Source organism: Motacilla alba, chromosome 20 (assembly GCF_015832195.1).
Source record: "Motacilla alba alba isolate MOTALB_02 chromosome 20, Motacilla_alba_V1.0_pri, whole genome shotgun sequence".
In the NCBI taxonomy this organism is placed as follows: domain Eukaryota; kingdom Metazoa; phylum Chordata; class Aves; order Passeriformes; family Motacillidae; genus Motacilla; species Motacilla alba.
Window position 1 is genome coordinate 11,805,942 of NC_052035.1, and position 14,624 is coordinate 11,820,565.

Sequence of the window (14,624 nt, forward strand, 5' to 3'; positions counted from 1 at the left end):
TCCATTTTCTTTTTTCTAGAGCTTTCTCTGCATAGTTGGTAGTCTCATGTGAGTACATATTCTCTCCTTCTAGGCACTGTAACATTGAGCAAAGTCAAATGAGCAACTGTCATGGAAGGAAACATTTAAGCTGAAGTTAAGTTGAAGTGCTGTATCTGAAAATAGGATGTTTTTTCTCCTTGAAACCTCTGCAATCCCAGAAAGCTGCTACCCAGTCTACAGAGCTGTTATAATTTTTTTTAAAAAATTACTTTTTTTTTTTCTTCTATCCTAAATGCAGAGCTTACAGAATTAGAGAAGTCCCATCTGCAAAGCATAAACTTCAGAGAAACCCAATTAAGTCAGTGGTGCATACACTATCATGTTCACTCTTTAAATATTCCACACAGATCCATCTCATTCATGATGGAACAATTACAAATGAACTTGCAGGAGCCAAGAAACTCTCTTGGAGGCTGATTTCCACTCAGGTTCTGTCTGAGCTCCCCAAGACAGCAGGGCTGGATTGAGATGCTGAGCAAAGCTGCCCAAAGCATCAACCCCTGTGGCTGTGACACACCTCAGTCCTGAGCCAGGGCAGAACTTCTTGTGTTCTTTAGAGGATAAAAGCCCAAGTCTTGGTGCAGGCTGTTTAGTTGAGAGATGCAGAGTTCTGAGAGCAACTGAATGAGAAGTGACAGCCATTCCCAACAGATCAATATGGACAAGGCACAGGGAAGGCTGCCTGGCCTGAGGGATGGAGCAGCCCTCAGAAAACAGTAAAGGCTTCACTGGTTTGATGTAATGCAGTGATCTATGTCCACTGCTGGTTATGCAGCAGCTGAACAGTTCGAGGATGTTAAAAAAGAATTAGATTAAGGAAATTAACACACAAACTGTCTCTTCATTATATGAACAATTCTGAAGTGCTTTATGCATAAGGACAAGCTTTCCTTCAGCTGAAACCACAGGTCCACATTGCTGACCCAGAATATCAGTGTACCACAGAAAGCAAGAGAAGACCCCTTTGATTCACACCATCTCACTGAAATATTTATGCAGACTCAAGCACGGAGCTATTGACCTGCCTCAATCGCTGTATGAGGTTCTCTCTGGGGCATGTATAAATTGTGTATATGCTAGGCCATAAATCAACTTGAATTTCAAACAAAAGCATGGGATTTAATGGGCACAAAGAATCCATTGTATTAGCATCCAAACTGGCTGCGTTTTGAAGCAAAATCAAGGTATCATATTTAGTTTTACTTACTCTTGGTATTTATAGACTTGACTGCTTAGAGAAGCAAGGGCAATTAATTCTACATATTAAATCTTAAAAATACAAAGCCATAAATTTTGTTTAAAAACCCCATTTTATAAATAAATAAATTGTGTAGTCCATTCATTACAGCATGACTTGGGCAGTCTTGGAAGAGAATTCCCAAACTAAAGATTTTGGGAAAAAATTAACACTGTTACTTAACTACTCACTAAAATATAGTTACACTTCCAGATAAACATGACTCCCAGCATTATGTAACTCATTCCATTCTCAAAGTGTGGTGCAAACATTAACTGAATGAATAATCTTAAACCACCTTCATTCACAGCTAAAGTGTGAAGATCTTGTATTATTTAACAGACACGAGTTTCTCTTATTTGCACAGAGAAGCATCTACTTGTGTGCACAAGTTATTAGGTGTGTAAATTAGGTCTGAGTTCTTTTACTTAAGGTATGCAATCAAATCTGGGGTTTACTTTTATTTTTTAAAAAAAGCCTGAATTAAAGAGACAAAGATAAACATGAAAAAGAAAGCCTGAATTAAAGAGACAAAGGTAAACATAAAAAACCACCAGGTATTTCCAATATGATGACCTCATTCTCATAAATCCAGTCTAGGTTTTGATGGTGTATAATCAGTATTTCCACTTCTTGGATAAAGAGGTTTTAATGGTTTAAGTGTCTTTTCAGCAACATTCAGACTACCTGCCAACTTGGGATTTAGAAGAAAAGACAACTTTAAAACACTTTTTTTTCCCATTAAAGCCCTGTATTTCCTTTACAGAACTCTAAAGTTTGGCTACATACAAATCTCCAAACACTGGGAACACTCAAACCCTGGAAAAGCCTAAATCCTACCCTCGGCATGAATAGCATACTTATTAACTGACCTCATTTAATTCCTGCAAAAGTAGCATTAAAAACATAACTTCACCAAGCTCTTGATTCCCAAAATAAACTGAGTATCAGTAAGTAAAATATCCAGGCAACAACAAAAAGCAGTTTGTGTTAAGTGTGCATCATGTTGAGCAATGTAATGATACCCCAGCACTGACACAAATTATATGTGCAGGACCAAAATTATGCATTTGGAGCGAGAGAATCCACGCCCAGGAAGTGCCACCTCTGCAGCTTCCCCAGCACACTGTGCCCATCCTCCTCTCCAGAGATGGAGAGATCCTTCTCTCCTCCTGGGAAATGCTGGAGCAGAGCTGCCAGGGGGGAGATGAGTCAGGTGCCAGGGACAAGGGCTGCTGGGAAAGAGGAGATTCTCTGCTCCAGGACACAGGAAAAAAGGGAGATCTGTGCTTCCAGGGGAGTTTCTCTGCACCACAGGGACTTGGGGTCCAGTTAGATCCAACCAAGGAGAGACTGGGAATTTGATGAGAAACAAAAAGGCCTTCTCAAAAGCACAGTGGAACATTTCTTAAAATAAAACTCCCATTGGTGATGATTTTTAGGTGCTGTGTCAGAAAAATCTCTAACTCTACCTTCACACAAATAGCAAATGTTCTGGGAAGCTTTATAGGATTCAATTTAGATTTCAATGGAAAGGAAAATGGGATATTAACTAACAACCTGCATGTTTCTAGTCAGTACTGAGTATTCCTGAGTACAGCCCCCATTAGGTGTGGAATGGTAACTTTCTGCAAGGAGCCCTTTGGTTAGGAACAGGAACTTCTGAGTGAGAGAATATCACTAAGTTTCATATAAATAAAACATAGGAGCAAAAGCACTGATTAGATCATTTTGTCCATAAATTAATAAGGGAAAGGATGTAAGAGACCTGATAAAATTCTATTTCAGAAGAAATATAATGTAGGTGAAACAAACTTTGTTAACAGAACAGACTTGTTGGCAGAGAAAGATGAAATGGAAACCAAAATCTTTCTGGTGAAAAAACAAAACAAAACAGAACCCAAACAACTTTTTAAAGGTGTCCTGGCTCAAGCAGTAGGATCAAATTTGAAAATTCATGTAACAACTAAAGACATCACAGATAAGCCTTTAAGTCCCTGATTAAAGTTGTGGTGATGTAAACGACTGCAGAGGATGGAGCAGCAGCCCAGCTGACAGGCAGGGCACCCACAGCATCTCTCTGTCCTCCCTCTGCCATCAATTTCCTTCCATCTGAAGCACATGTTGGAAGTTAAGCACACACTTAGAAGATTTTCTGAATTATGGGCCTGGCATGAATAGATTTGCAGCAAGAATGGCTCAAGCAGATTCAGAGAGCTGGCACCAATCTGTGTGCACTCCAGCTGAATTCCTGTTTGTCTTTGCCTTCTCTTTGCTCCATGCCAGCACCTGCAGCCCAAACCTACCACACCTTACTTTCCATCTGCTTTTGTGTTTCTAAACATCCCCTGGCAGTAGCTTCCAAATATCTCTGAGGTTCCCAGTGTCCTGGTTAAGGGGGCAGCACAGCTTTCCACTGGCTCACAGGTTCCCTAGCACTGCTCGAGACTCAGACTGAGCAAACTTGTCGAAGGAACAAATACAGCAGAAACAGGAGTCAAATAAAATCTTTAGCAGCTAAAACAAAACTGTTAAGAGAAGACAATGACAGATGTGGAGTGGCACAGTCCATCCAGGGGAGGTCACAGCTTCAAAACAAGACAAGAAAGAAAAAGCCATATTGGAGAGTATTCCTACACCTGCTGTTTATTGCATCCCAACTTTCCCTGGCTGTTACTTGGATGGCTGATGTCCTTCCTCACACTGCCTGGGAGGCCCTGCTGAGTTTCAGCTCAGCCTCCAGCCCAAAGAAAGATAATGTAAAAGGAACATAACAGTTCAATTCTCATCTCAGCATCTCTTCTTAGCATCCTGGAAGAATACTAACAAGAATGCTGCCTGCTACAGAACTTTTGAGTTATGAAAACTAGAAACAGTGATGGAGGACCTTTTAAGTCTTATGCAATTGTTCTCCCCTGGAGTTAATTCAGAGCACAGTGCTGCTAATGACACATGGTATCAATAGAAATAAAAAGGGAATTAGTGTCTGGTGAAGACATTATCATGTATCTCTGGAACAGAGCTACTCAACACAGCTACTCTGCAGTAGCTTTAACTTGTCAGGTCTTGAAGCACACCACACCAGAGGAGAGGCTGAGGAGCCCCCCTTCACCAGGCAGTAAGAAATTATGATGACAGAGCTGTTAACAACATCTAACACCACTGCCTGCAGCACAACAGCTCCCTGCCTCAACACAGATCCTTCACTGGAGGACAAGGAACACATGGTGGACCACTGGCAAGGTCTGCTGCAGAGCTCAGTAATGCCCATCCTGAAGATCTTCAATTGTGTGGTGCCAGGAAGGAAAGGCAGCAGCACAGAGAGCAAAACGTGATGGCATCAATGTGTACTTATACAAATTCAAATGGATTATCCCAAAATTAAGGGGGGGAGGGGGGTGACATTTTCACACATTGTCATGGTTGTCTGTATCTCCTCAAGTAATACAGAGTTTTGACATGGTGTGTTCTTCTCCAGTCTGTGCACCCTCCCTTTTTTGATACAAATCAAAAGAGATTGTCAATCTTCCCTCTGCCCTGTGACTGCTGGAAGGATATAATGAGAGCAATATTTTGGCTTCCTGCAACTGTCTCTCAATTAGATGGTGATACTGAAATCTGTTCTCTTTAGACTCTCCTTTCTCTCTTGATCCTTATCTGGAAAGGTGGAGGAGGGGAAAGACATGTAAGATAAGGAGGTTCTTGACATCCCTGGAAGTGTTCAAGGCCGGCTTGGATGGGGCTTGGAGCAGCCTGATCTAATCAGGTTAGGAAGGTGCCATGCCTGGGGCAGGGAGCTGGAACCAGATCATCTGTAAGGGCCCTTCCAACCCAAATCATTCTGTGATTCTATGAATGAGATGAAATTCACTTTCTTAACAACAGCCTGGCCTAGAGACAGTCTACAGTTAAGCAAGACATGAGTATTTTGATGTCAGTTTCCCAAACTAAGCACATCGTCCTTTTTCAAGGCTTGCTCACTCAGTGTGACAGTGAACGTAAACAGACTCAAACATGAAGACAGTGTTTGTTGTACTACAGTAATTCTCATAAAACACTGCTCACTGGCCATAAAATAGTTCACTTAAAGACAGGCTGAAATGCATGATTTTATCTTAAAGGAGAAAATAAATAACTGATCCAATTGAAGCAAAGGAGCACTATTTCCAGTATTCTCTGCATTACCAATAGGACCTCTGTGCACCATTTAAATGCTGGAGAAAAATCATCTTTTTGTCAGCAGAGCCTGAACTAAAGTCAATCTTTTCTTCTTAGACTATGACTGTGACATCTTCACTGATCACTGTGAGGAGCTGCTGTTTTAATTAAAGTTGCACATGAAGGATCTACATCAGTGAATTTGTATCTCTGTTTTGGAATAAATAGCTATTAACTGTCCCTAGTTTACTTTACTGAACATCTTGTTTATCTGACTTATTATAGGAATATTTGTAAGATTGTACTGGCATGTGGTAATTTTGTAAGTTTTTTACATGTGATAAAATTCACTGTAGTCTATAAAGATTACAGCTCTTCTAAATCAAGGTTATAAAATAGCTTTTCATTTCTACAGTGAATGCTTTGTGAGGAAAAGCACACCAGATAAGAGGCTTTATCATGAAGCCTTTATTGTTCAAGGCTTGGAATAATTGCAGCTTCTGCTGGCATTAGTCAGGACTGTGAGTGTGCAGGACCTCTCAAAAATCAGCATCTAATGCTACTTGAGCCAGGCAGTTACTGAGTTATCCCATGGCCTGGCTGGATGAAAACAGAGTCCTCTTTAAAAATGAACAAAAGCCTCACAAACAAACAAACTTCAGCTCTGCTCTCATATGGGGAGACTCCCTTTGACATTTCACCCAAGCAACAGTTCATAAAAAAACTGCAAATGAAGCACTGGGAAGGAGAACCAACATCTGCATCTGCAACGTGCTCATCCCAAATTCCTTGGCTCTGATGCTCACATTGCTCAGGGTCAGTTAAAAAGGGGTGATTTGGTCCAGTGGGAGCAGATTCTGTGACAGCCAGCAAGGCTCAAACCCCCTTGGATGAGTCAGTTCTACTGGTTAAACTGGTGCTTCAGGAAGGAAAGGGAAATGAAGCATTGCATCACAGGATTTCCTTTGGGAAATACATGACAACCTTTATGCTGCCAGCTCTACACTCTCAGACATGGCACTGAAACTTCCTGCATAAAGCTGGACTGAACCAAGAACTCCTGTAATTGTACAGGTCAAGAAGACAAACACAAATATATCTTTAAACCAAAAAACCACCAGGAAATTTTTCAGAGTCTAGGCTGCCTTCATCATTCCCACATTTCCCACCCCAATATCCTTTCCTCAGCAGGCACAGCCAAATGAGTTGGTGCAGAATAATCCCTGACCACTTCATATAATCAAAAAACTGCTCCAAAACAAGATGGGATATGGCATCACTCAAAGGCCAGGTAAAAGCAGGAATGGTTTTTGTAGGGATCCTACATCCTATTATACCCATATTTTGGTATAATTTTGGTCTGTTTGTCTGTAATTTAAACATGCAACTTAAAGGATAATAACATTAATTGAACTTTTAGATTAAGGAAGAATCTTACATGTTCACTCTTCTCCACATGGTTTGTCTGTGAGCAGGGTTGGGATGTAAACACAAACTTTGGACATATAATTTCCCACTCCTAAGACTGTCTTTTGACTTAGAGTCCATAGATGATTATGTTGGTATAATGATAATGATAAAATTATTTCCCAAGACAGTAAAATAATATAAACTGCAATTAAGTCATCTAGCCTTCATAATGCTTAAAATAATATAAATTGTATTCCAGATTTTTAAGTAGCCAAATGTATGAAATTGCTCATAATGATTACTCACAACACTGTAGGGTAAAATTTTATCTAAAATAAACAATTTAGGTTCATTTTATTGTCATCTGGAAGCATACAAATGTTCAATACTATTTGATGAACAAATTTAAAACCTGAAAATCTTACCAAACATGCTAATCCTACCACTGACTATTCATACCTACCTGGACAAAAGCCTTATGTATTTAACACCTTTTGTTTCTCTCCACATATTGCATGAATAGCAGAATGCATACAAGACACCCCTTGCATTTTAGTAGAGCTTCTGCCATGCAATGGGACACTGGTTTATCTGATGGAGTCTGTTCTAGGGGTAAAAATGCTCCTTGGTATTGACAGTGCCTCCTCCTAACAAACAGCACAATAATGTTTATATCTTTGTCTGTTTGTCGGACATGTTGTGTACTTTCTTTGTTGTGTATCTCACAAAGGCCAAAAGAATTAATTAGCAGAAAACAATCTAGAGGAATTAAAACTGAGGTTGCACACGCCTTCCTTTCATTAGTCACTTCTGCTTGCAGAAATCAAATGGCAGAAACATACATTCCTCTTTCAGCCAAGATTGCCCCTTTGGGAGTGAGTCGAGCAGTTCATGTTAGAAGATTCCTTTGTTCCCTTCACTTAGGGTATCAGAACAGTTGGTAATCAGGGATAAATCATCCACTGTTTGCCTTAATTCAATTTGGATTTCACTCCAGACCAGTGTGCTCACAATTGCTTGATAAGGCAAATAAATAGAAGAACTTAAATTAGATACAAATATTAATATCCTCATTGGCTCGGAAGGAAGCAATATAGCAGGTGTATGAACAGAGCCTGGAATATTTTATTTACTCAGTAATCTGAGAAAGGGGAGCAAAGTTCAACCTGAAATTGCATCCAGGGACTGTCTCCTGCAGGCTGATAGTGCCTGACCCAAAACCTAATCCCGTTTCCAGGCATAGGAATCAGTAGTGGGTAGTGATGATCAACACCCCATTCATTGTCTGTACGCTGTTTTGATTACTTCTTTTCTCATAAAGAAACCTGACAGCTCTTGTGTGACCACCATCTATTCAGGGAAACTGAGAGTAAACTGGCTTTTACCCTTTGCTTCCAGCTTGTTGTTGTGCCTTTCCGTGCAATCACATCGCATCAAAGTGATGTAGCTATTTGTTTCTTTTTTTCTAAAGGTCTCAACACTGCTTAGATTCTGACGATCTGAAATTACTGAGTCACCACCAACAGACATTTAGAATTACTCCTCAAAGTGAAGATGAAAACACCATTTGCCATTGTTAAAAAAAAAAATCTAATCAGAATATTCTATTTATGCCCTAACGACTGGGCTGTGTCCCCTCAGCACCACCCTCTGTGCCCACACTTCACAAGGAGATTACGCTTCTCCCTGTGAAGTGAAAATTACCTTCTTGTGGGCAGAAAGCGTCTAATTATGACTCTGCTTCCCTTGTCTCCATGGCGATCTCATGCAAACAGCCTGCTTTATTAGCGCTCATTTCCCCCTCCCCACAAAGTCATCGGTGAGCTCTGCGGGAGCGGGGGTCGAGCGCCGCCGGCGGCCCTGGGAGCCCCGGCCGGGACGCGCTCGCTCGGCGGGCGGGCACAGCCGCGCCGCCGGAGCCGCGGGACGCGCTCGCTCCGATCCCGTGCGGAGCTCAGCCGCTGCACCATTTACTGCAGGCAATGTGTTCCCAATTGCTGCCCGCCCGTGGCGGACGGGCTCTCTACAAACTGGCGGATGCTCCCGGAGAGCCGCCGGCGAGAGCGGGGCGGTTACCTGGGTGCTCCCCGGGGCCCGCGGGGTCGGTGAGGATGCTGGGGTCACTCTGCGACCTGCCTCGCGGGAGAAAGCAGCCGGTCCCTTCTTCCGATGCAGCCATGAGGTGGAGGGCGGGAAGCTCAGAGGAGGAGGGAGGAGGAGGCGCTCATGGAGCCGGAGGCGGCCGGGGGACAATGGGGACGGGGGTGCGGCGGCGGCGGCGGCGGGGCGTCAGCCGGGCAGGACCAGCCGCGGCAGCATCTTCCCCGGCGCCGTCGGCAGGGCTGCGGCGCGGCGCTCCGCCGGCTCCGGGCGCTCAGGGGGCAGCTCCGGGCTCCTCAGGGGGGTGGGCCATGCCGCCTGGCGGGGTGGGGAAGAGCCGGGGCGCGGGCCGCCGGCCCGGCCCCCCGCCGCCGCCGCCCCCTCCCGGGACGCCCCCCCGAGCGCCGCTGCCGGAATCGCCTCAAGCCGCCGCGCTGCTGAGCGCATCCGTTGGAAAACATTGGGATTCTCCCATGGTGCCCCGCGAGCGCCCGCCTGACGTCACGGGGCCGGGCTGGGCGCACCTGCACCGCACAAAGGCGGGGGCTCCGCAGGTGCGCGGGGCCCGCCCCGCCCGAGCGCGTCACGGCCCGCGGGGAGGGGCCGCCCGCCCGCCCTCGCTGCGCGGGACCCGCCCGTGGCCCCGGAGCCCTCCCGGGGCTTGTCCCGTCCGTCCGGGCGCTTTGCCCCGCGGGGGGGACCGGCGCGACCCCCCGGCACCGGGACGGCCGCGGGGCTTGGTGTCCGCCGCTCTCCTCGCCCCGGGGCCGGCGGGGGAGCACATCCCAAGGGGAAGGGTGTCCCGAGAGGGAGGGTGTCCCGAGAGGGAGGGTGTCCCGCGGGGGTTCCCTCGGCAGGACGAGCGGAGAACCGCTCCGTGCCCCCGGGACCCCGCGCAGCTCGGCCAGAGCTGGGGCCTCGTGGCAAAGGTGTCGCACGGGGACCCCGCAGAAACGGGATGCTCCGACTCGGCTGAGCAGCTTGGTTTGAGGATTTGTTTAAAGGGAATAACTGCTTTTATGGATTTTTTTTTATGATTTTTTTTTTTTTGCCCCTCCCGTGCAGCGCAGGGTGCCGGCAGAGGGGCTGCTGGTCTGTAGCCAGTGATGCAGGTCAGGTCTTCTTGAAGTTTTGACCTGTAAAAAACAAGGATGCTTTTTAATCACTCTCCCAGTAAAGTCCAGTGGAATGCTCAGTCAGCACTTGCTGGGATTGTGAGGTTTTTCATCTCACATCTATCTTAAACTCTGCCTTTGTCTCTGGATGGAACCAGCGCTGAGGAATACACTCACCTACAAGTAGATTTCTTTCTGACTCAAGAGCAGTGGTTACACATGCAGCTGACCAAGTTCCTGTTGTGAGACAGGTGCAAGTTTGCAAAATGTTAGGGATGAACCTTTATCAAACAATTTCCCATCAATGCGGTCTTTCATTCCCACAGAAGCACAGGTTCAGGCTGGAAGGAACCACAGTGGGGTCACCTGGTCCAACCTCCCTGCTCAGACAGGGTCATCCCAGAGCAGAGGGCTCAGGATTGTGTCCAGACAGGTCTGGAATATTTCCAGTGGAGAGAAATAGCCACAGCCTCACCTGCACAGCAAAGAAGTTCTTCCTCATGTTCAGGTGGAACTTGCTGAGCATCAGTTTTTCACCACTACCTCTTGTCCTATCACTTGGCGCCACTGAGAAGAGCCTGGCTCTGTTTTTACATTAGTATGTGGAAAACATTTTGCTGCTCTTAAATAAAGAAAGTGGGGTTTGGCCATTTCTGAAAGCAGAGGCAAACAAAGCAGTTATGTGGCATTTGTTGCGTTTTGGGGGGAGTTAACCCAAATTTATCACATTTATCACAATGAATGTGTGCTTGCAGTTTTTCTTTAAGCAGGAATTTCAAAGTTAAATGTGCCTACACCTAATTTGGGAGTCACTTTTGGGCTGTGTGTCCCTGAGAGTCAGTTATCCTACTGATCTTTGGGGGAAAGAAAAAAGCATGGGCGTGGATTTAATGGTGGAGCTCAATGAGAAAATTCATCCAAGATTCCATTTGAGGGAGGCCCTAGTGTGGCCGTTGGGGTGGCATCCACCCATGGCTGGGGTGAGCTGCTGCATCCAACAGGGAATATTGTCCTGAGAACAGAAGCCAAAAAAGGGTTTAAAGTAAAATATCCAAGAGTTTCTGGTTCAATGAGCCCTGCCCCTTCTTGGGGTGTATAAGGTAGATCCTAAGGAAAAAGCAGCATGTGGAGGTTTGATCTAAGCTGTGCCATGGAATACATTAAGGTGCCAAGTGAGATAATGAGCCAAATCTATTTTTAGTCCCAAAAGGAGAGGAAGTAGCAAGTTCTAAATGGTTTTTCTCTATATAGCTTTTAGGTCATGCTAGAAAATGCTGATGGTTTCTAGTGAATTCTGTGAAAGCCTGTTTGCACTAATCAATAACTGCCTTCTGAGATGAAAAAGGATACTGATTTCATGTTTAAAATGTAGGGTTGAGAAGTTTCATAGCAGATTTAAGCATTTGTATAAGACAGAATATATTAAAATATTTCCAACCCAAGAAAGCATCTCCAAGACATCTTTAGTAGCTGTACAAGCACACAGGATGAGAGGGATGTATTTTTAACCAGCTCCCATACTGGTTGCCTCTGTAGAGAGCATTTTATAGAATTCCTTTGGATTTAAAATACTGCCTGGTAGAAAACAGTCAAACAGGGCTGGAATCTGCCTTGCTGCTTTCACTTTGTTAAAGAGCATTTTCTCTCATCCCTGACAAACCAGAACCAGGAGGCTCAGTCTGGGGATCAATCCCTGGTGTGGTTTGTGCCAGCTGATGGAGCTGCCCTGGACCTTGTTCTTTCCAAAATGAGCCATCATCATGGTTGGGAGAGGAGGTACCAAAAAAAAAATAAAATTGTGTTGAATTATTCAAACTTAACGTTGCTAAATAATGTCTCTTGTGCTAAAAGTAGGATTGTCTGCACGTCTTTTACTTTCAAATGTCAGAGGTGATGGTGATGCATCTATGGCACTTCCTGCTTCCTTCCTTAAAGCAGGCTCTGCATTCCTTCTGGGGCAGGGCTTTAGAGGGGGAAAAATCAACGTGAGGCAAAGTCTTGTCTTGGTGTCGAAAGACCAACACCAAACAGGAATGGAGCCTTTCCACAGAGGTAAATAAAGCTGATGGAGGCACTAACTAACATATTCCAAGTGTATTGATTTGTAAATCCCTCTGAAATTAGAAAGAAATTGGGATGAAACTAAGCCTGGTTCTACCTGTGGGTACAAAGCACCTGAAAAATTGTCCTCAATTTTCCATCTACTACTTCATATGCTTCTGTAGGTGTCACAAACAAAACTGTTTGCAGGATCAGGCTGGCTATTAGTAGAAACATGACTCCCCTTTTGTTTGGTTTATTTTCTCACTATAGGAGTCTTGTGGTAAACAAGTTTTCAGCATTTTCCCGGAGTTCAATGATCTGATCTGTTTAGTTATCTCTGAGAGGATTTCTAGCCTTTTATATTTATGATGAAAAGTCATGATGAAATTTTTCTAGCTTAGTAGCAAATATCTCTGCAACTGGCATCCATTCAGTTGCAGGAAAGTACTTCTTGAAATGAAATATCCACAGAAGGAACACAGAAGAGAAAATAAATTTTTTATAATTTTATTTATTTTGATGCTTAGTCCACAGCCAAATGAATGGATGCCCATTTCATATGACTTGATTTTTTTTTTTAATGCAACTATATAAATGGTATGGATGATTTGATTCGTTTGTTTTCTCTCTGACAGACAGCTGAATGCCTGTTGTATGAGCTGGTTATATAAAGAGAATTCCAAACTTGTGTTGGAAAGGAATGATTCCCTGGGGAGAAAGAAAAGACGTGAGTCATGTCAGTGCTGTTTTTCTCGAATCAGCAGAATATTAAACAACCTCATTTTCCTTAATCTGAAGCCTACATGTGATCTCTGAGCACCACTGATGTGGGGGTTTTGTGTTGTTATTTAGAAAAATGAATTCAGGGTACATTTGGATTGACAGAATCAGCTTTCATGTTCGAATTGTTCTGATGACCAAGGCACAAATAGCCTTGCTAGGAGCAGTTTTCTTAGATGCTGCAACAGAAAGCATTTGTTCTGCTGCTTGTGAGCCTTAACCTAGTTTTTTTAAGATTTTTATGCCAGCTTGTTGTAGCTCAGCGTGCTCACCATAACAGAGATGAGCATTCCCATGCTCAAAAAGCTCTTTTCTCTGTTGACTTTGTTGGGGGTTCTTTCCCCTCAGATGCTTTCTTTGTAAAGAGGACACAGAGCCTATTTTGAGCCTTTGTTTGTCAAGACCATAAATGCATGTCACCAAGAAGAGATGAAATATCAGCCAGCAGTCACAACTTTGTAAGTACAAAGACTTGAAACACGTCTTCTCCAAAGCACTACCACAGAAAGCAAATAAAAAATGAATAAGCATCAAGGGCTTGTTTATTGGGGGTCTCATGTGCACATTGAGAATCTCTGATACTCAGGAGCTATTCTGGCAATGGCCCATCTGATTTTCATGTTTGCTTTCCTTCCCAGCTCCAGTGCTCTCTCCCATTTTACAGGTGAAGGAACAGGAAAAAGAGGCTGGGGGAAATGTGAAGGAGGATCCTCAGCTCAACTCCCTGCCCTGACACCCAGCTCTACTCACATCCTTCCATGCTGGGATGATGGGATGATGGGAAGGGGAACCTCTACTCTTGTTTCAAATTATGCAGCTTATAACAGCAACAGCCCCAAGTGTGGGGAGTGAACTGGTGTCTACAACATGCCCAGGCCAGCAGAGAGAGGATGTGGTCACTGAGCAGTGTCACTGTGCAGGAGGAGCAGGGAAAAAGCAGCTCTGTGGGGAGCTCTGGGGGCTCCTGAGGTGCTGTCCAAGCCAGTGAGGTTCCAGGTGATGTGCCACATAAATGTTGTTTGGAGGGATGAATCTCATCATCCTCTCTGCTGTTTTGTCCCCCTTAGCCCCTCAGGATGTCTGAGGAGAAGGGATGTACATATAAATTCCATTGCAGGTCCAAATCTCCTTCCTGCCCACATTTTGGGGAATTAATATTCTTATATGTGAAATATCTTGGTTTTTTACAGGCACTGTGTTCTTAAGAAGGCACATGGCTGGAAGTTCCATATTCTCACTTCCATCCTCAAAGTATTCCACGATCTCAAGTACCTACAAAAACTACAAAAAAACCTGTACATATGTGAGGGCTCTGAAAGCCATTTTTGGTGTAATTGAGACCCTGCAAGCTCCTTGAATTAATACAGAAAAGCCCTGTTTTTTGTTACATTTGTACCACCAGTTCTGCAGGTTCTACAATTCAGGATAGTAGAAATAGCTCCAAGAAACTGCTGTTGGTTGTAAATATAAAAGAATACAGTGTAAGATCCCAGACTTTTAAAATAACAATTTGGAGCACTGAAATTCCATTTGGAAACAAAATACATCTGAAAAAGAAGAACCTCTGATTTGCTTGTGCTTTGCAAGTCCTTGTATTTTAGAAGCAGTTCAGCTCATTTTTGCCTCAGAGATAAGTTTGGATATCTTGTAGCCTGATCAGAGATGTCATTTCTTCTTATTATGTATTGCATTCAGACAGTACATTCTGATTCAGATCTCATCCTGTTGCCAAATCTGGA

The 14,624-nt window shown here is 44.0% G+C and overlaps 1 protein-coding gene across 2 annotated transcripts in view; it reads right to left on the bottom strand.

Moving 5' to 3' along the window:
- Positions 1 to 9,225, bottom strand: part of PHACTR3 (phosphatase and actin regulator 3) — a 100,489-nt gene extending 91,264 nt beyond the window's left edge. The window contains exon 1 of one of the 2 annotated variants that reach the window (XM_038158774.1): positions 8,924 to 9,225. In XM_038158774.1, the coding sequence (XP_038014702.1) occupies positions 8,924 to 9,026 (103 nt within the window). In that variant the 5' untranslated portion in view covers positions 9,027 to 9,225. The remainder of the gene's footprint in view (positions 1 to 8,923) is intronic. The other variant, XM_038158775.1, reaches the window with a different exon arrangement.
- Between the last annotated feature and the right edge of the window lie 5,399 nt (positions 9,226 to 14,624).